Raw genomic sequence first — 19,349 nt, 5'->3', positions numbered from 1 at the left:
CGAATAGATCTGGAACATTCAGCCGTACGATGATGGTTGGTTTTGAGTTACGTTTTCTCTGCGCGTCAGTCGGGGCATTCCGCGCAAGGGTTTGGTATAGTTAGTTTGGAAAGATATAAACCTATGATCCGTTTTATGGCATACTCTATAAACATGTTAATCGAAAAGTCTACGTTCCATCACCCGGTTCAAATCTCCCGTTGGCCTTTGCAACATCCTATTTTTCCTGTATAGCTGTCTCTGTTGTAATCGCTTTGTGCCACTCTCACTCTCTTCGTTAGTTTGCCTGGTCGAATCTCTCTAACACGTTGATGATTTCCTTTCTATCGCCGGTGGTGTCCCTTCGCCGTGTTGCTCTGGATCGTAGGCATAATGATTGCAATCACGCCGTCCACAGCACCCACGTATTCACAACATGAGGCCACATGCCTGGTCTGCGCCAAGAGCGGCTTCTCTGCGGATACCGAACGTCACTCCAAAGTGCCAAGAATGGGGTGACCCGGGCAGCGGGGTTTATTGTTGTTTCACATAGTTTATTGCCCGGGCGAACAATATTATTGAAATATCACAATTTTTATGACCCTGCGTGCGCCCCACGCTACGGCTCGTCGATCTTCCGCCATCCGCCTTCCGGGCTTGTTCCGCGACCGAGAAAAAACGACGGCGGAAACGAGCTCGAGCTGATCGTGCTGGAATCTTGTACGTTTTACATTTTGCAATCTACGTGGAAGGATCATCCAACAGGAACGGGGGAAATGTTCTCCAATATCACCGTATGTGTACCGCTTAGAGTGGTAAAATATGCATCATTCACGAATCATCAACTAGGGCAATTTTTATGTTGCGATTTGGACGCAATTCTTTTGCTTGGCCAGCGTGCTGTATGCACGGAAACAAACACTTCATCTATCCGATTCATTTCGACAATTTCGAGATCCTTTCCTTCCGCAGTTTTTCGTGAGATTTCCTCCCGGACTCCGGTTGCGCTTGTCACTAAACGTGTGTAAACGATGTTGGGACCGAAAAAAAGAGATGGATGAACTTGCACGGGTAATCAACGGCAGATCGAGAGAAGATCAAGCGTTAAGCAGAAGGAGACAACAGGTCTCTTACGGCAGGAATGAAGGTAGGGAAAGAGACAACCATCACCTTTCTATTCATCGTTCTTCACAGTTGTGTTTGTGACAACCGGTCGCACTACGTAATGTTATGATTATGAATTCGGCCAAAAAATTGATAGCCAGGGTTTCTAAACCTGCTTCAACGTAAAAAATAAATAAATAAAACCGCATAATCCATATTATCTGTTGACACTCGGTTTTGCTTTTTTTACGCTTCGTGTAAAGTTAATGAATATTATTGTCATGTCGGTGATTCCAAATTTTGACATCGTTTTCCAGCCGTATCTTTTGTTTTGTCAATGTTAGTGCTGTTTTCTTCATTCTCGCTTCTTTCCCCATTCGGGGTCTGGGGAATTAAACCCACTTATTATAATTTATCTAATGTAGGTACTGATCAGTAGTAGTAGTATATATATTTTATAGAGGCTTTGAGCCGGGTGGCTTCTTTCACCTCTAAAAAAGTACTGATCACTAATAGGGGTCCACGACAACCGAGCTGTAGCACCGGTTAAAAATTCGGCTCATGAGCGCCGATGCTCACCACCTCAACGGCGTAGGTTCGAATCCCAACCAAGACCGGACCCTCCCCTGTACGACAGGACTGACTATCCACGTACACATAGGGTAAAAATCTCGTAAGCCCTTAACGAGCAGGCATGACCAACAAGGTCATTTGCGTCAAGAAGAAGGTACTGATTAATCGCAAGAAATTGTGTAAATTTAAATTTTGCAATAAAAAAGCATAGAAATCAAAACTGTATTTCCTTGCATATTCGTAGAACGTCACTCCAGCATAGTGTGGGGATAGCTGTCAATCATCACGTTTTCAATATATCCACTGTGGAGACTCCGGACGATAACATGCACGCTAACGACACTTCTTGACTAACATAAGCTATACATATAACTCAACGTGGTAATTTGTGTCCCAAAAAATAGATGTACTCTAAAACAAACCCCTAGAATATTAGAGAAATTTTAAGAATAATTCAGTACTCTTTTGGTCCGGATATATAAATATGGAGGATTTTTAATGCAATATGTTAAACAGAAAAATATCATTATAAAAAAAACTGTGTTCCTTTTTTCCTTTTTTCCTTTTTGCACAAAATAACTTTATTTCAACTTTTTTGTTGTTCAATAAAAAAATTTATAAAATGGAATAGATAAATATTTTAATGTCGGGTCTAAATCGTTCACCTTCCTGATGTCTTCATATATTTTCCACAATTTGGTTACTTATTCTGTTCCTTGTTAGTTTTTGAAGATCCTGTCTCTTTAAACATTTGTTCGAGATTGTCTGCGGCCGTGAATAAAGGCTGAAATAACGTTTTGTCCATTCTGAGCAACGTGAAGCGGGTGGCTCGATTACATTTCCAGTAAAGTATGGTTCGATTTTGTAGTTGCAAATCCTTAGTCATGCAAACTAACACTTTGGCCGCAGTCGTATCGATCGAAGCGATGTGCGATCCATCTAGGATGACAATCTGTGCCCCCGCTTTGTTCGAATGTTTAAGAATGTGGTGTTTCAAATATTCTGCTGAAGAAAACACTATGCGTTGATCAGGTTGAGCAACTAATATGGTCTTGCCATCGATCGTGCATTGCTGAGGGAGGAGCATTGGCCGAGATGTTTGGTACAGTATGAAACAAACGTTGGTCCCAACGCCAAAGAGTATTCCTATTTCCAGGCCCAAGAGTAGGCAGGCGATCAACGTTGCAACCATCGGTATGATATCAATTCGCTTCGTGCGCCAGATCTCCACAGCTGTGTGAATTTCAACCATGAAAAACATTGCTGCTATAATCACACCTGCCAGAGTGGCTTTCGGTATGTAATAGAACGTTTTGGTTAGTAGTCCTAGAGCAAAGAGAACCAGGATACCCGTTGCTATCCCCCCAAACGGCGTGCGGACCCCACTGTTATTGTTAACCGCTGAGCGCGTGAAAGATCCTGTGACGGGCATCGACGACACAAACGATCCGGCAATGTTTGACAAACCAAGAGCGATCATTTCCTGGGTTGCATCTATTGGCTTTCCTTTCGAAAAGGCTTTTGCAATGGCGATGGATTCTAAAATTCCGATCAAGGGTAGAGTGATAAGGGATGATCCCATTTCACCTATCATTTCCGAGAAACTGTATGTCCGACCGTCCAGTATCGTCGTGAAAGGGGGTGGCTGCAGGGGAGGCAGTCCAGCAGTAACATTTCCTGTTAGGAGAAATGGTTCTGAATATCCAGCTTCACTCAGTAGATACGCCAAAAGCGTTGCCAGAATAACAACGATGGCGTTTCGTGCAAGTGCAACATATTTTCCAACCGACGCCCAACAGCTTTCACCAGACATATTTTTCATTTGCATTAGAACCAGCAACACCACGATCGTTGTAGCACCAAGCACAGTGTCCCATAGCCTAATTTCGTGCAAATTTTCGAACACATTCATCCACGCTTCAAGAAACTCGTTTGATTTGCCCGGCAAACCGAAGAGGGATTTCACTTGACCACTAGCTATCGTTATCGCGGCTGCCGACGTAAATCCTGCCGTCACTGGGAGTGAAATGAATTGCACTAGAAAGCCAAGATTGAGCACCCCGAGCACTAAAATCACGCATCCGGTAAGAAACGCTGACAATATCGCAAAGTCTATTCCCGAGTTTGCTACATGCACTTGCACCATCAGAGACATAATGGCTGTCGGCCCGATGGTCACATCTTTACAGCTTCCGAAAATGCAGTACACGAAGCATCCCATAAACGCTGAATACAATCCATATTGGGGATCTAGATTCGCAACGACCGCATAAGCTATCCCCTGTGGTATCACAGTTAGCCCGACGGAAATTCCAGCAACGATGTCCTCGGCTAGGAATTTCAGATTATAAGATGGTAGCCAATGCAGTATTGGGAGACGTTTCAATAAATGCTTTCGAGTGCAAATACTTCGACAGGATTTTGCTACCCATTGTCCGACCGGGGGAAAGGATTCTTTAATATCGTCATCTGCAATTAAAATAAGCACAATTAAGTCGAACGTAAACAAATGAGAAGATGCGTTTGAAATGGGAGTCACCTACCTATTGCTTTGTCAGAAACGTTCGGCATATTCTGAATTGATATTTGAGTCGTTGCCATGATGATGTGTGTGATTTCTGTAAAATAATTCAATTCTCAACTTCTTTGCACAAAAATCAAATTTAATTTTAAAAGCCTGAGGTATGATAGACCGAAAAATAACGTCCCTTAACCAGATGGACGGAACAAGTCACCGCTTAACACCATCGAGAGAAGCTCCGGAGCAAGAACAACTACTGAGCGACGCTCGCCTACTATTTATCCGGAGAATTGGACGAATGCATTTGCCCTACCACATAACTTAGCACCTTCATCGCCTATCCGGTACGATTATTTTTATTATCTATTACCATTCTACTAACCACCACTGGATGATCCACCAGGGAAGATGTTGAAGCTAATCAGTCAGTTGCTCCATGGCCTAGAATGCATGTAGCTGAAGCTTATCAACCTCATACCCATCAACAATGCAGCTCACTTGAACAAGGTCATAGGTATGAACGATACGAGGTACAATGCGATTCACGCTGTATTACCCGTATAATAACTTCTTATTTCTTTTCTTAGGGTTTTGAACATGGTATCTAGTTCCATAAATAAATCTTGATATGTCATCGAATGCAAAAATATTGATTCCTGGTCCGTCATAGTTTTAAACCAAATCCAGTTTGTACGATATTTGATTTGTCAGTACCGGCGAATTGTTATAATGGGAAAAGATTTAAGTCAACACAATCGACTTATGCGAATATACACTTCAATGTTCAAACAGTACATTTTTAACACAATAAATTATATGATTTATTTAAACTAAACTTTTAAACTACACGTTAGTTGCTACTCCCCCAATGCGGAATGTATGCAAAACCCCAATAAACGTTGCTCACCGTGCTGTTGAATTCGAACCAACCCTATTAAGGTAAAGCGTCTTTGCAAACTTCGTTTCCTAAATGCTCCAAGCCACCATACTTAAACAAAGGGTAAAATAAAGGTTTATTTAATCGCAACAATGTGCACTTGACCGATCTGTTCCAGTTCCAAAATAATACTGAACACTTGCGGAGCACCAGCTCATCAACGGTGCTGGCAAGGATTTTAGCGGCCGTAGAATCAACGTAGCTTACATTGCTGCCGTCGATTATCACAACCGACACTTGAGTCTTATCCGTCATTTTCACTATTTTATGCTTTAAGTATTCGATGGAGGAATAGATAAGACTTTGGTCCGGTTTCACGACCATGGCCTCAATGCCACAAGCCGTTCGGAACAGTGCCTGATCAATGCCCGGACGTGACGTCATGTATAGTACAAAGCAAATATTTAACCCAATGCCTATGAGCATACCATACTCTAGACCAAGCAGCAGGCATGCACTTATCGTCACTACAAACGGAATAATGTCAACCTTCTTGGTGCGCCAAATTTCCGCAGCAGCGTGAAACTCCACCATAAAGAACATGGCGGCAATCATCACACCAGCCAGTACAGACTTCGGTATGAAATAGAAAGTATCCGTTAACAAGCCTAGAGACATTAAAACGAGCACTCCGGTCGCTACGCCACCTAACGGCGTTCGAACGCCACTGTTGTTGTTAACAGCAGTTCGTGTGAAGGATCCAGTGATGGGCATGGACGATACAAAGGAACTGAAAATGTTACACAAACCCAGAGCAATGAGTTCCTGGGTGGCATCGATTGATTTTCCTTTCGAGAATGCCTTTACGATCGCGATCGTCTCGAGGATTGCTATTAACGGTAGTGCTACGATCGAAGAGCCAAGCTTAGAGGACATTTCCGGAAATGGTACCGTTTGATTGTTAAGTACCGTGCTGAACGGTGGCAGTTTCACTGGTGGAAGTCCGGGTGTGACGGTTCCTGAAATTAAAGCAAATTAGTAAATAAGTAATTGATTCTAGAACCATGCTGTTTCACGTTCTTACCTGTCAACGAGAATGGATTGCTCCCGGATGCTGCAAAAAAGTACGCCAGCGCAGCACCTCCAATAACGACGATCGCATTTCTTGATAACGCAAGATACTTTCCAACCATCGACCATTTGCCACGGACGCTACGAAGTAACACAAGGATAATGATCGTAGAAATACCCAAAAGTGCATCCCACAGTTTTGTTTCGCCGAAATGTCGATAGACATTAAGCCATGATTCGATAAATTCGTTTGATCTTCCTGGTAATCCAAGCAAAGATTTAACCTGTCCACTCGCAATTGTGATTGCTGCGGCAGATGTAAATCCAGCTGTAACTGGCATTGATATAAATTGCACCAAAAATCCTGTGGAGTAAAACATCTTTAATATATCATTTTCTCCTTCATAATGCATCGCTATGTACTTTACCTAGATTGAGGAGTCCGAGAATCAAAATAATACAACCCACCAAAAACGTCAGCAAAACAGCAAAATCCACGCCGAGACCACCCACGTATACCTGCACCATCAGTGCCATAATTGCCGTCGGTCCAATGGTAAGATCCTTACAGCTTCCAAACAGGCAGTAGACAAAGCATCCCATGAACGCAGAATACAATCCATACTGCGGCTCCAGATTGGCCATCACCGCAAATGCTATTCCCTGAGGAATGACGGTAAGTCCCACCGATAATCCGGCCACGATGTCTTCGATCAGATAGTTCGCCTCATAAGTCGGCAGCCAATGGAGAATGGGCATCCGCTTCAGTAGTAGCTTTTTGTTACAAAAACCACCCAATTTTGTCGCCAACATTGGTCCCACCGAGGGGAACTTTTCTCTGCAATCATCCTCTTCTTCAAGGTCACCTAAATTGGGTAGAAGAAATCGAATTGCAGCACATATTCAGTTTTATGAAACAAAACATTACTCAGCCATTGCCAATGCCATTGTCAATGACGAATATTGAACCGTGTGAAAATTTAGCCCATTGGTTCATGCAACTCCAGTGGTATTACGATGCACCTCACGTACAAGTGCGGGGCGCTGCAGCACCTACCGTTAATTTGCCTCTGTTTTCGTTCTATCAGCTCTGATATCGTCATGGTACCCACTTCCGGCTGTACGCCGTTTTCAGTAAACCTAACCATCGCTACAATGTTAACGCTTCAGCCTTGCAAGTGCCTATCTCAATCTATTTACGGAGTGTTAGCTTGTCAATATTTTCAGTCAATAGGACATTTGTTAACTTCACATTTTATCTACGTTTAACAATATTATGAGTACACACTATTCCTTAAAATTTTCCAGTCACGCTGAATATCCCCGGCGGATAAAATCAACAAATTTTTTAGCGCAAAAAAGTACTACACTATACGATCAACTTTGCCATATGTGATGAATGTGAGAAAACGGAAGCGTGACAAAGTTATTTGAAAAACTCAGTCACGTGTTTATACGTAACAATTGAAACCATGCTATCCGAAACCAACAATCGTGTGAACTATGGTACACAAACGTGCCACTTGCCGATCATTTGCAAAACAAAGCTGCTACCGAACAGCTGTCGGTTCGTCTGTACACTGTCTGATAAACCGTACCGCAATCGACTGGGCGTCGAATGTGCTGATCATGCAATGTTATACTAGCCGACATCAATGGCGTTGCCGGAAGCTCATCCACACGTTGCTTGAGGGGAGGTTATGCATGTGACTTACGATCGATAGCGAACTGTTTGCGATCATTCATACACACACAAACAGTTACTTCTACAGTACAGTGAATCTTTACAGCGCTAATCGGTATGGAATTTATTTTTAGAAAACAAACATCAGAAAGCTTCCTATCGCTCGTGGTTATAGTTTTTTTACTTGTGTACTTTTCAAACTACTCTCAAACATCCCCGTTCATCAGAAATGATGTTTCTTTGTGTTGATAGTGTGTCAGTGTGCTAATCAGGTATTGATTTTAGCCAACCATAATTCGGTTTCTTTGCTGTAACGAGTCAGTTGGGTATTGTCCAGTAAATACAAACCTTCCGCATGCAAGGTAGAAGTGAGCAAGTTGATGATACATAGTACTTTAAGCTTAGAATCTATTCCATAAGAAACACAAACATGTGCTACTGGGAATCCCAACGTTTGGAAAAGCCGTAAACCGGTATGAATTTGTTGCATTCGTTCGCCCGATCTTACTTCACGGAACAGGTCATATACACGACCAGTCGAGTTGGAACAGACGTGCAAACAAGTAGATAGTTTGATCAGTTCGCCAAAAAGTTCGTTCGGTTCGGTTGTTTATCTTAAATGTTTAAGATCACCTCAAACGGATGTACCGAAGATTGCACTCAATCAATATTGATCAACATTTCACTCCCGGAAAGGTGAGTCTATTTTTGAATCGTTGCATACAAAGGCTTTATAAAATACGAAGGTCCTAAGAAACTCCAGCAATCTATTTAAAAAATAAATCTACCGCAGATAAGCGAAAAACAATATCTTTGCAAACAACAGCGTTCGCCAAGAGATCACAAATATTTGCCCAGACGCGATCCTTCGTGATAAAATATTATCGTAGAGCTGGATTCGTCCATGGCCAAAAATAGTGTTACCATGTCTAATTATGGCCTCTTATCATTAAGCTCTCAGTTAGAATAACAGTTAGATGCAATGTTGGATTGTATGTGTAATGTGAAGTGATAGCTTGCTTAAGTTAACTATATTATAATATGATTGTACAATTGGCCGTAACAATCATGAATGGATCCAATAACATTCGCAAGTAACAGTTGTTATCATTAACATGACCATCTGATGATTTTTGGTTCTAAGCTCATTTTCAGGTAAGGATTTTTTTGCTGCTGGTCAATTTTTTTTAAACCTACTTGATAAAATTCTTTCAAGTCGTTGTTCATGAGAACAGAAAACACAACATTTGTATTTTTTTCCTTCCATGGGAATGAAATTCTTAGTGGCCCTTGGCTTTCTCAGAGGAGTGGCCGCTTAAAAGGTCAAAATCGATATTATACACTTATTGAATGTAATTCTAGATTGATTTATAACTATGCACTTTCTGGATCATTAGTATTATGCACTGTTTCACTAAATGCAATCTCTTGAGCAATAGTCGATATAAGTCCTCAACAAGCATAACTGCACAACAAATCACCAAAAATTTAAACGCCTAAAAATCATGTTGATATAGCGGAGTTTGTCGTATCAACCCTTCGTTAAAGGCACCGTCATTTGATAACACCTTTTATCGGAAACAAGTTAGCAACATGCAACAGGCGTGTTCGATGTCAAGGAAGTAAAAGACACGTACAACTGTGCGCTGAGAATTTAAAAACCAACGTGGAAATAAATGGCAGTACACGAGCGCCAAACTAACTTCGCATCTCTGAAGGCCACGTACCTGGAGCAATGGAAACAGATTTCAGTAACGGTTTTTCGTTCAGTTCAATCATTGCCACGCTGCACGTGTTGCTGCATCCGGTGTATTGCTAACTTTAGCTCCCTGAAAAAACACTAGTTCACAATACCGGGACAACCATCCAATGCCGAATTAACGCACTTGTGTCGTTTAATGTCCTTTAAAGTGGTGAAACGGTTCCTGCACTGTTACCGGAGATAAATGGTACGCTGTCCAACGAACGAGTGGTACTTATAATCGGAAAAACATGTCTTCTTATCATCCGCGATATCACAGTATAGTTTGCATAGCGACAGCAAATCTAATCACACGGCCATCGTATGAATGCCAAACGGTTGGTGAGTGAGACGAAAATGTGAAGTCCACTGGAGATCAGCTGTTTGTGTTATTTTTGATCCGGATAGACTTTGTTTTCGCGGTCATCAACGCATGAGACAGCGATAGTAACGCGTAGCTCGTATGTTCCGTTTGACAGTTATATGCTGTCATTTTATGCTCGAGAAGCGTTGTGTACATCACAACAAACAGCTGTGATATGCAATATGGAATCGATACCACAATCGCTGCATCAAAAGCATACCCGTGTTAACCAGAAGGCATTTGGCAAGCTTGTTCGTTCGGTTTATAGTTAGCTTCTCAGTGCGTGCGAGCATTGCAAGTGATATCCGTCGGAATCCATAAACTAGCGGCATGGTCTGTTCTTTCTAATCTGCCGTTCATTGTACCCCTAGAAAACTGCAAACAATCACAGGCGTGAAGGCACGAGTTTGGCAGCAGCCCACCGTTTAATCGGTGCTATTAACCCGACCCATTTAGCTATAAATGTTTAACCTCAGCTACTCTGGCGGTACTTATCATGAGGATGATGATAGCGTACCAAAACTGGAAAAAAGGCAGCCTTAACCATCAGCGTCACCGTACCATCTTCGACAGCCCCAGTAATTAGCTTCTATCTTTATGATGCGTTTTGTTTCAAATTTTCTTACCGGTGTCGGGCCTAACTTCCCCTTCCTCAATCCTGACGGCAAACAATTGGTGCTGGACTTTATGATTGGGCGACACCTGTAATGATGAAGAAGATTGTACATCACCGAACGCGGCTCATTCCTCTCGGTGTCTTTGTAAAGAACGAAAGTAGTTTCAGATTTCCAGTCTAATGAATCCACACAAAGTGTAGCAGCATGGATATGGAAAATGGTGTTTTTAACGGCTCTACTCGACGCGGTAAGTTCGGTGCATAGAAGTGCAATACTGATATCTAATCGTCGAATATCTCGCATTATCTTTTCAGAAAGCTTCGATCATCGGGAAGACTTTCCTAATATAGGAAGTCTCATAGTGCGTCGTTTCAGAGGCATATGGACGAAGGATACCTTATATCGCCGCTTGCCCGTCTTGCAGTGGGCTCCCAGTTATGGACCTAAAAGTTTTATATCGGATTTGATTGCCGGCATCACAGTAGGTCTCACATCTATCCCCCAGAGCATAGCATATGCCACGGTGGCCAATCTTGAACCTCAGTATGGCCTATATTCCAATTTCATGGGATCGTTCGTGTACGCGTTTCTTGGATCGGTTAAAGAAATCACGGTTGCCCCCACGGCCGTCATGGCACTCATGGTACAACAACCAGTGCAGGATCTTGGGCCAGCCGGTGCCATTTTGTCATCATTCTTGTCTGGCTGCATTATGCTACTACTGGGGTGTCTTAATTTTGGATTCGTAGTACAGTTTATATCGATGCCGGTGATTACGGGTTTTATTACTGCTGCCGCAATAACAATCATCAGCAGCCAGTTGAAATCGCTAATGGGAATTTCCTCCTCCGGGAAATCATCTGAGTTTGTCGATACGTGGATCAACTTGTATGAAAACATAGGAGAAACACGACTCTGGGATTCCTTACTGGGATTTACATCACTCTCGATACTGATCTTGTTGACGGTAGGTTAAAATCGACTTGCTTCAAACTATGTATTTTGCACGCGTTATTTTTTTGTTTTTTTTTTGTTTTTGTTTAATGTCGTGTATTGCTTCTATTCTTTACAGCTCATTAAAGGCCGCGGTAGTGGAAGATGGAAAACTTTTACCAAATATCTATGTCTGCTGCGGAATGCCACCATTGTTCTGAGCGGTGGAGTTATAGCCTACATATGCAGCACCAAGGAAAAATATCCTTTCAAACTGACCGGCAAAGTGGCTTCTGGATTGCCATCATTTCAATTGCCACCATTCCAAACGGATATCGAGGAAAAACATTACGATTTTATAGATATGATTCGCACACTTGGAACATCCGTCATATCTATTCCGCTAATTTCAATACTGGAAATTGTATCAATCGGCAAAGCATTTTCACGTGGAAAGTTGATAGATGCAACGCAGGAAATGCTCTCTCTTGGATGTTGCAATGTAGCGGGTTCGTTCGTTTCCTCCATACCAACAACTGCTTCGTTCGCTCGGTCGGCGATCAATAGTAGCAGCGGTGTCGTAACTCCGTTCGGAGGGGTTTTTACTGGTATTCTGGTTCTACTCGCCCTCGGTCTATTAACAGATTACTTTTACTACATTCCTAAAACCACCTTGGCAGCGGTAATAATTGCTGCGATGATGTTTATCATAGAGTATAGAGCCGTTGCTGAAATGTGGCGTACGAAGCGCATCGACATCGTTCCCTTTCTTGTAACCGTTGTGGCTTGCCTGTTCTTAGGACTCGAAATAGGAATAGTGGTCGGTATAGCAGTGAATCTGTGCTTCCCATTGTACTTAGCATCACGCCCTAGGATTAATCATCGTCTTATGAACGTAAGCAAAATTGTTAAAATCTCTGTCGGATGATGATTTCAGTTATACTTAATTTTGTTTTCATTGCAGGTCAACGATACAACAGTGTTGATTGTTCGTCCCGATAGTGATCTTGCGTTCTCATCGGCGGAGTATTTCCGAGAGAAAATACTAAAATTAGTTACACGTACTCTACCCCATATTATACTCATTGATGGTGAGTGGGTCAAATTTGTGGATAGTACGGTCGTGAGGAATCTATCAAGTACTATCAGCGATCTGCGGCAACAAGGACGACATGTTCTGCTTTGGCGATGGGATAAAAATATTCGTAACGCCATGTATCGCTTTAAAAAGCACAAATTTATGCCACTTTTCAGAAATGACGAGTGTGCCGAAGACGCGATCAACACCTGGAAGCAAGGTGCTGTTAACGAATCCTTTGTAAATAGCGTATGAATGTGATCAAATACAGATATTCAACATTTGTCCTAACTGTAATAAAATTTCGGTAGAAAATTGTTTCATCTCGATTTTACCTTAAAAAATTGCGCCACTTCAACATTTCCACAAAACACACAGTTCTTTTATTAAGTAACATGTATGGTATCAATCACAAACAAAAACTTGTATAAACTTTCCTCAAAATGTCGAAAAGAATGCAATTCTTTTCTACAAACATTATTAGCTCCACTCCAGGAGCAAAGCTTTTACGAACTAACGTTTTGTTAATATTTTCTTTAAATGTTCAAGGTTCGTAGAGAGATCAGACTTTTGCTGAGGTCGTCCAAGATCTTTTGACATAACCTGCTATTGTAGCCTTGGTAACCCGCTAGGCAGCTAGAAATATCGTCCTCAAAACTCCTGCTTTTTTGTATAGGGATGAAACAAAAGGAGGACGTTTTTCGAGCAATCGCTCTATTTCGTCCTACTCACCATACAAAACTGCTCGATGTTTGTGTCACGTAGGACGTTTTTTTAGGACGATTTGCTCGAAATCGCCTAGCGGGACTTTAATCGAATGCATCCAATCGAATCGAGTTCTCAATTGTCATATTGGCGTGAACCGAAAATCCCATAAGAATCGGATTAATCAATACAATCCAGCTCCGACCTCGCATCACTAGTTGGGTGTCAGTGTTGCTCAGAAATTGTCAACACTAATCCAAAGTACAATTTTTGTAAATAAATCACTTCGTCCGCAGTGTGTGAGGTCGAGGAGTTGTAAAAGAAATTACCCTTCGGCCGCTGGTTTCGGCGGGGGGCAGTGGATTGATAGTGATAATTAAACATTAGAATATCACAAACAACCACATCTCGAATCTGGCACAGCATGGAACAGACATCTCAACCCAAAAGTGGTCCTGAATCAGAACTTCGGGAAGATGTGTAAGGAAAACTCACGAATGGTGCTGTTCGCCCGCTCCTCTTAAACCTATTGAATCGCGAACACTGATTGGGTAGTGCAAAACTAACGATTGATCTTTCATTTTTCATGTGCGATGCATCTGTAACCTGCAACAGACCCAACGATAATCCGGAAACGTACTGCCGATTATGCTTCTCTGAAACGAACGTACATCCTCTGTTCCCACAGAATGGAAGCCTCATCCGGGAACTGACGGAAAAGATAAGAAACTGTGCTGGTATACAGATTAGCGTACGGGACGACTATCCGGCTGGGCTCTGTTTTGCTTGCTTGTCCATACTAGACGAAATCCACCAATTTCAGCAACGGAGTAAACACTGCGATGAAATAATAAGAACTAAGCGAGGTTTACTAGAACAAATAACGGTGAAAGTAGAAATGACCGAGGAGGACGGTGTACACTTTGTGCCTCCTGGTGGAGGGTCGTGTGGACCGCTGGGTGATGATTACACGAACGATGATTGTCTAACTGAGAGCAGTATTATTGCAGAGGCTATAACGAGTTTAAATGGAATCGGCGAATTGATGGGTGCGTTTCACAGTAGCTCTATTCCGGCCACTGCAGCACTGTTGGTGAAAAGCGAAGGTGAAGCTAGAGGTGTTAGCAAAGAACATCGCTGTATGGTGTGCAGTAAGCTGTTTCCCGATAGGGAGGCTTGGATGGTACACTTAGGTGACCACGCGGAAGAACGCCCCTACCAGTGCATGAAGTGCTTAGCACAGTTTCGCGAGAAGCGATCGCTGGCGAGGCACCTGAAAGCGGTCCACGAAGAGGTTCGCGATCGACAGTGTCCATACTGCCCCAAGTCGTTCAAATATAGCCATCATCTACGATATCACATACGAACGCACACGGGTGAAAAGCCGTATATGTGCGAAATTTGTAGCGATTGCTTTTCGCAGCATATACAATGGAAGCGACATATGGCGAAGCATCAGCAGATTCGAAAGCCGCAACGTATCGCACCACCTATCCCCACGCCTCGCAGTCTCCCACCTGAAGAACCAAAAACGATAAAGTGTGAATTCTGCCCTCGCGTATTTTCCCGCCTTCAAGACTATCGCCGGCATCAGCCAAGCCATAATGCACACAATCTAAACCTTAGTTCATTGCAGAATCAAGCACAACTACACCATCTTCAGCAACAGCAGGATCAGCAACTGCAACAACCACAACAACAACAACAACAACAACAACAACAACATCAACAACAACAGCTACACCAACAGCAACAGATACATCATCAACAGCATCAGCAAATACTTCAACAACAACAGCAGCAGCAGCAGCAACAACAACAAGAATCGCAACAAGAACAGCATCATGATAATTTGCATCAACATGAAAACTTACCGCAACACCATTTAGTACAGCACGTACATCATGATAGTATCATTAAGGAGCAAGTATCCCAACTCCCACACCACGAAATACTGGTACATCATGAGTAGCAGCAATACTGGCTCGAATGTTTCGTTAAGAATCATTTATCACGTGCTGTACAAGCGTATATTCTAGCAACTATCAGCTGGATAATAGTCAAATAAAGTTGTAAGCTATATATATATATATATACATACATACTTCAATATAAGAAAACTAGAACGATTCTGAAAACTATTTCGTTGAAAGGATTTCCTAGCAAAAAAGTGCCGAAATGTGCAGGCAAATATAACAGTAGTCAAAAGTAAAATGATATACAATTTTCAACAATATTCTTTGGCACTTTATTTTATGTTCCAGCTTTATTTTATGTAACGTATTCGTTTATTAATATTATTGGACAACGTCTGTTTGTAGATAGTGAATATGTTTCCACCTGGAAACAGCATCCTGTAGTCCTAAATCAGTTCGTAGTATCGGAAAAAACAATTCCTCTCGCATTCGAAGTAATGTGCAGGCAATTTCAGGTTCAAATCGCCACAGTAATAGACGAACTTGACGCATTTGCAAATCGTGCTCCATCTCTACAAAACTTTTGGCCACGGTCATATCGATGAAGTGCACGTTCAATCCATCGATAACTACGAGCTCCACACCGTCGTGCCGTTCAATCTGCTTCAAAATCCAACCACGTAAACGGTCGACTGCGGAAAATGCTAGTGATTGATCGATGTTGACAAGCAGTACACGAAGATTTGAAATTTCCATAAGCTCTACCGTAAGCCGAGGGGTGGACATCAGATACAGCAAGAAGCCGCAATTTATTCCGATGCCCACCAGAATACCGTAGTCCAGTTCGTAGAATAAGCATGCTAACGCAGTTACCAAAAACGGTACCATGTCCAGTTTTTTCGTTCGCCAAATGTTGCATATTTCTTCCCAGTCAATCATATACGCCATTGCCGAAATAACGATCGCGGCCAGTGTTGCCTTCGGAATATAATATAGCACGTCGGTTAGCAATGCTAGTGAAAGCATTAACATGACTGCAGTTATCGCACAGCTTAGAGTCGTACGGACACCGCTGCTATTATTGAGGGCCGATCTAGTGAACGATCCGGCAACGGGTAACGGTGAACAGAAGGACACAAGTAAATTCGACATGCCCAAGGCAAACATTTCTTGAGTCGCATCAATACTTTTTCCCTTGGAAAATGCTTTTCCCACGGATACGATTTCCAGAGTGGTCACCAAGGGGATCGTTATGATAGATGTGCGCATTACCGCCAACATATCGCCAAATCCATACACGGTACCATTGTCGTTTGTATATGAAAAGGGCGGTACTTGAAATGCGGGAAGCCCTGCTTGGACGTGTCCCGTGAGAAGAAACGTAGGGTTATCAATATCTGTAGTCAGGCAGTACGCCAAAGTTACTCCTATAACCACGATTAGTGCATTGCGCAATAAGGCAAAATATTTGAAGAAAGTTCGCGATCTACCTTCACCCAAGTCTTTCGATAGCTAGAATAAACCATTAGACAGAATTAAATTAATAATGTTGTGTACACCATTGAATAGCACTTACCTTCATTACAACGAGTAGAACAATTGAACAGCAGCCAAGCAAGGCATCGGGTAACCGAACCTCATTAAGATGGGTGAAAACATTGTTCCATGATGTGACGAAATCGGCGCGTTTGCCCTGCGTTTTGATTCCCAACAGAGACCGTACTTGTGCGCTGCCAATAGTGAAGCAGGCTGCTGTTGTGAAGCCCATTATCACAGGAATCGAGATAAATCGTACGAGAATGCCTAGATTCAGTAAGCCGAACGAGATAGTGATCAAGGCAGCAAGGAATGTTAATAAAGCAGTGCCATAGTGTAATTCTTGGACTATGACTTGCACCATGATAGCGGTAAGCGATGTTGGAGCAATGGTGACGTCTTTTACACTTCCAAATACTGCATACGCGAGACATCCCATTACATTCGAATAGATACCATATTGTGGGCCCAGGTTGGAAAGAATACCATAGGCGATACTTTGCGGTATTGCGGTCAAGGTGACGGTGATCCCGGCGATTATATCGAACGGTAAGAAAGACCACTGATAGTTAGGTAACCACAGAAGCACTGGGATGCGTCGCTTCACCATCGAGTAGCTGCACACCGTCCTGGCCCGCTGTCGAAGCCATCGCCCCGCGGCTGCCGGAACAGATTCGCGGTAATCGTTACTAAGAATCCGCTCTGTTTGTGAATGTTGGATGGATGAAAAACAGTAACATACAACAACGTTAGAGCCAACTCTGTTTTAAAGTATTTCAATCACTTGCCGTCATTTTGATTCACAACCTGGCGAGAACCCCGACGCATCCTCGCTGTTCCGACTTCATCTTTTGACATCTTAATTCAGTAACGACACCGATAACGACAGCGCAACAAAGTCAACAGTTTCGTTTAGCAACAGTTGCAACCGATTCCGGTGTTGTCCGGTTATCAAAGCAAATTGCGGACCAACCACAGGCGGGTGTCATCAGGCCTGTAATATGATCTACGGTAGTTGAATGAATTTCAATGACCGACTGTGACTACCATAGGCAATAAAAAAGAAGCACACGAAGCGAAACTGATAAGCATTTCAATTTTCTCGGTGCTGGGTGCAATGCATTCAAACTGTCTTTGACAAAGTCATGTTGTCCCATTAGGCGGATTTATCAGCTGATTCTGGTGGAATTGGGAATATATTGCAATTAAATGAAAAATAACGATATCAAAGAGGAACGACAAACAGTTACTTAGATTTTTTATTCAGCAAATCAACAATCGTTCGAATCAAAAAGTGAGTGTTTTCCGCTCGGCAGGTGCACAGTCCTTCCACGTTACAGTATCCGCCAGCCTTGCCATTGATGACACAGTACTCTTTACATTGGATTGACGATATCACATTCGCTGTGTGTAGCGAACACTTGGTTTGAGGTACTACTCCTGTATCCTGCGCCGTCGATATGCTGGCAATAATCAGTACAAACGCAATAACTACAGACAACTTCATTTTGCTAAATCAGTGTAAAGCGTTGTCGATATGGAACTGCTGCAGCCCCACGTCGCTAGACCTTTTAAAACCAACTTTATCGTGCCGATAACCCATCTAGACTCGGCTAGCATACAAGCTGTGTAAACATTTAAGATTTTTGTATGTAGGTATCCGAACGTACTAACGGCAGTCCGCTGGAAAAAAAACGCACATTTTTCATCTTATAAATAAGGTATAATGAAAACTTTGAATTTGATACCACTACTATGTTTGAAATTCAAAGTCATCCTTTGTAGTTTCTCATACCATTTGAAGATTTGAAACTATCATAGCATTACCTTAAAAAACTTGTTGTCAGCCATTTTACTCAAAACCAAAAACAACAATACATAATGTAGAAATTATCGTTTATACCTCCAGCAAAACGTTTCTTCCAGCAATTTAGCAAATTTGCGTGTCGAATTTGCAAATCAATGAAAGAACTGTCCATATTGTCTATTTAATTTTATTTATATCACTTAATCACCAACATACACGTGGTTTACATGGTTGGCATGATTTGTGAGTCTTCCAGTTTTCATCACCATTTCTTCCAGTTTAGTTGATGTTCGTACCATAGGGGAATTTTAGCTTAGGCGATCTATAGGCTTTAAACTTGTTGATGATCGTATCTGAGCGGATTAAAGTGTTGATCATGAAAACGATCATAAAAATGATTGTTTTGGCTGCGTACGCGACACGAGAATATTTGGTTACGTTGGTAACGCGTGGTGGCGTTACTGGCGTTATTGTTACTAGTGATGGAGAAACTGAATCCCTACAGGGAGTTCTGAGATCCGGATCTTCGAATCCGAGTCCCAATCCATCATATCATGCGTGCCTACCAAATTTACCGATTTTTCATATTATTTGTTACTTTAACAATTGTACAATCAATGATTGAGTTGATCCATAGGCTAAATCGAGCTTTTGAATGGTCCCCAGAACCATCTGGATCGCTATCGCTATCCGCTCCCAGGGGGAGCTGTTTCATTTCAGTTCCGAGGAAACTACCCACCACTATGCGCCAATTCTCAATTGAAAATTCTCTCGCAAAGTCGCAAAATCTCTCTTTCGAAGAGAGAATGTTTTTTCGACTATCGGTCGACCGGGCCATTGTCG

At 42.3% G+C, this 19,349-nt stretch overlaps 5 protein-coding genes across 5 annotated transcripts; 2 read left to right on the top strand and 3 right to left on the bottom strand.

Moving 5' to 3' along the window:
- Positions 1-2,356: 2,356 nt before the first annotated feature.
- On the bottom strand, positions 2,357-4,227 carry LOC131263398 (sodium-independent sulfate anion transporter-like). Its single transcript, XM_058265595.1, has 2 exons — positions 4,200-4,227; positions 2,357-4,125 (listed from the first exon to the last, which is right to left on the bottom strand). The coding sequence occupies exons 1-2, from the start codon at positions 4,225-4,227 to the stop codon at positions 2,357-2,359; spliced, it is 1,797 nt and encodes a 598-aa protein (XP_058121578.1).
- A 764-nt stretch (positions 4,228-4,991) lies between these two features.
- LOC131260573 (sodium-independent sulfate anion transporter-like) lies at positions 4,992-7,228 on the bottom strand. The gene is made up of 4 exons (XM_058262338.1): positions 7,183-7,228; positions 6,554-6,991; positions 6,139-6,489; positions 4,992-6,073 (listed from the first exon to the last, which is right to left on the bottom strand). The coding sequence occupies exons 1-4, from the start codon at positions 7,226-7,228 to the stop codon at positions 5,112-5,114; spliced, it is 1,797 nt and encodes a 598-aa protein (XP_058118321.1). The 3' UTR covers positions 4,992-5,111.
- A 2,997-nt stretch (positions 7,229-10,225) lies between these two features.
- LOC131260547 (sodium-independent sulfate anion transporter-like) lies at positions 10,226-12,857 on the top strand. Its single transcript, XM_058262302.1, has 5 exons — positions 10,226-10,247; positions 10,634-10,778; positions 10,846-11,498; positions 11,604-12,359; positions 12,429-12,857. The coding sequence occupies exons 2-5, from the start codon at positions 10,736-10,738 to the stop codon at positions 12,795-12,797; spliced, it is 1,821 nt and encodes a 606-aa protein (XP_058118285.1). The 5' UTR covers positions 10,226-10,247; positions 10,634-10,735; the 3' UTR covers positions 12,798-12,857.
- Positions 12,858-13,552: 695 nt separating this feature from the next.
- LOC131260818 (zinc finger protein 384-like) lies at positions 13,553-15,729 on the top strand. The gene is made up of 2 exons (XM_058262650.1): positions 13,553-13,727; positions 13,863-15,729. The coding sequence occupies exons 1-2, from the start codon at positions 13,672-13,674 to the stop codon at positions 15,217-15,219; spliced, it is 1,413 nt and encodes a 470-aa protein (XP_058118633.1). The 5' UTR covers positions 13,553-13,671; the 3' UTR covers positions 15,220-15,729.
- Positions 15,481-18,206, bottom strand: LOC131263388 (sodium-independent sulfate anion transporter-like). The gene is made up of 4 exons (XM_058265583.1): positions 17,950-18,206; positions 17,507-17,541; positions 16,740-17,401; positions 15,481-16,675 (listed from the first exon to the last, which is right to left on the bottom strand). Exons 1-4 carry the CDS (start codon positions 18,204-18,206, stop codon positions 15,545-15,547), a joined length of 2,085 nt encoding a protein of 694 aa, XP_058121566.1. The 3' UTR covers positions 15,481-15,544.
- Between the last annotated feature and the right edge of the window lie 1,143 nt (positions 18,207-19,349).

The sequence above is a fragment of the Anopheles coustani genome, chromosome 3 (assembly GCF_943734705.1).
Source record: "Anopheles coustani chromosome 3, idAnoCousDA_361_x.2, whole genome shotgun sequence".
NCBI lineage: Eukaryota > Metazoa > Arthropoda > Insecta > Diptera > Culicidae > Anopheles > Anopheles coustani.
The sequence above is the reverse complement of the archived record's forward strand: the minus strand, read 5'-3'. Positions and strand labels throughout refer to the sequence as shown.

What these genes read in the sequence shown, in the direction of transcription:
- LOC131263388 (XM_058265583.1), bottom strand. Translation starts at nt 18,206, where the DNA reads ATGAAGTTGTCTGTAGTTATTGCGTTTGTACTGATTATTGCCAGCATA. An exon ending in TTGCTGAATAAAAAATCTAA is followed by an intron (nt 17,542 to 17,949) that starts GTAACTGTTTGT and finishes CAAAAGATGAAG; the next exon opens with TCGGAACAGCGAGGATGCGT. An exon ending in TTCTACTCGTTGTAATGAAG is followed by an intron (nt 16,676 to 16,739) that starts GTAAGTGCTATT and finishes GGTTTATTCTAG; the next exon opens with CTATCGAAAGACTTGGGTGA.
- LOC131260547 (XM_058262302.1), top strand. Translation starts at nt 10,736, where the DNA reads ATGGATATGGAAAATGGTGTTTTTAACGGCTCTACTCGACGCG. An exon ending in TAACGGCTCTACTCGACGCG is followed by an intron (nt 10,779 to 10,845) that starts GTAAGTTCGGTG and finishes TTATCTTTTCAG; the next exon opens with AAAGCTTCGATCATCGGGAA. An exon ending in TTAATCATCGTCTTATGAAC is followed by an intron (nt 12,360 to 12,428) that starts GTAAGCAAAATT and finishes TTTTCATTGCAG; the next exon opens with GTCAACGATACAACAGTGTT.
- LOC131260573 (XM_058262338.1), bottom strand. Translation starts at nt 7,228, where the DNA reads ATGACGATATCAGAGCTGATAGAACGAAAACAGAGGCAAATTAACG. An exon ending in TCTCGGACTCCTCAATCTAG is followed by an intron (nt 6,490 to 6,553) that starts GTAAAGTACATA and finishes TTTACTCCACAG; the next exon opens with GATTTTTGGTGCAATTTATA. An exon ending in CAATCCATTCTCGTTGACAG is followed by an intron (nt 6,074 to 6,138) that starts GTAAGAACGTGA and finishes CTTTAATTTCAG; the next exon opens with GAACCGTCACACCCGGACTT.
- LOC131263398 (XM_058265595.1), bottom strand. Translation starts at nt 4,227, where the DNA reads ATGCCGAACGTTTCTGACAAAGCAATAG. An exon ending in CGTTTCTGACAAAGCAATAG is followed by an intron (nt 4,126 to 4,199) that starts GTAGGTGACTCC and finishes TTTTAATTGCAG; the next exon opens with ATGACGATATTAAAGAATCC.
- LOC131260818 (XM_058262650.1), top strand. Translation starts at nt 13,672, where the DNA reads ATGGAACAGACATCTCAACCCAAAAGTGGTCCTGAATCAGAACTTCGG. An exon ending in TCAGAACTTCGGGAAGATGT is followed by an intron (nt 13,728 to 13,862) that starts GTAAGGAAAACT and finishes AACCTGCAACAG; the next exon opens with ACCCAACGATAATCCGGAAA.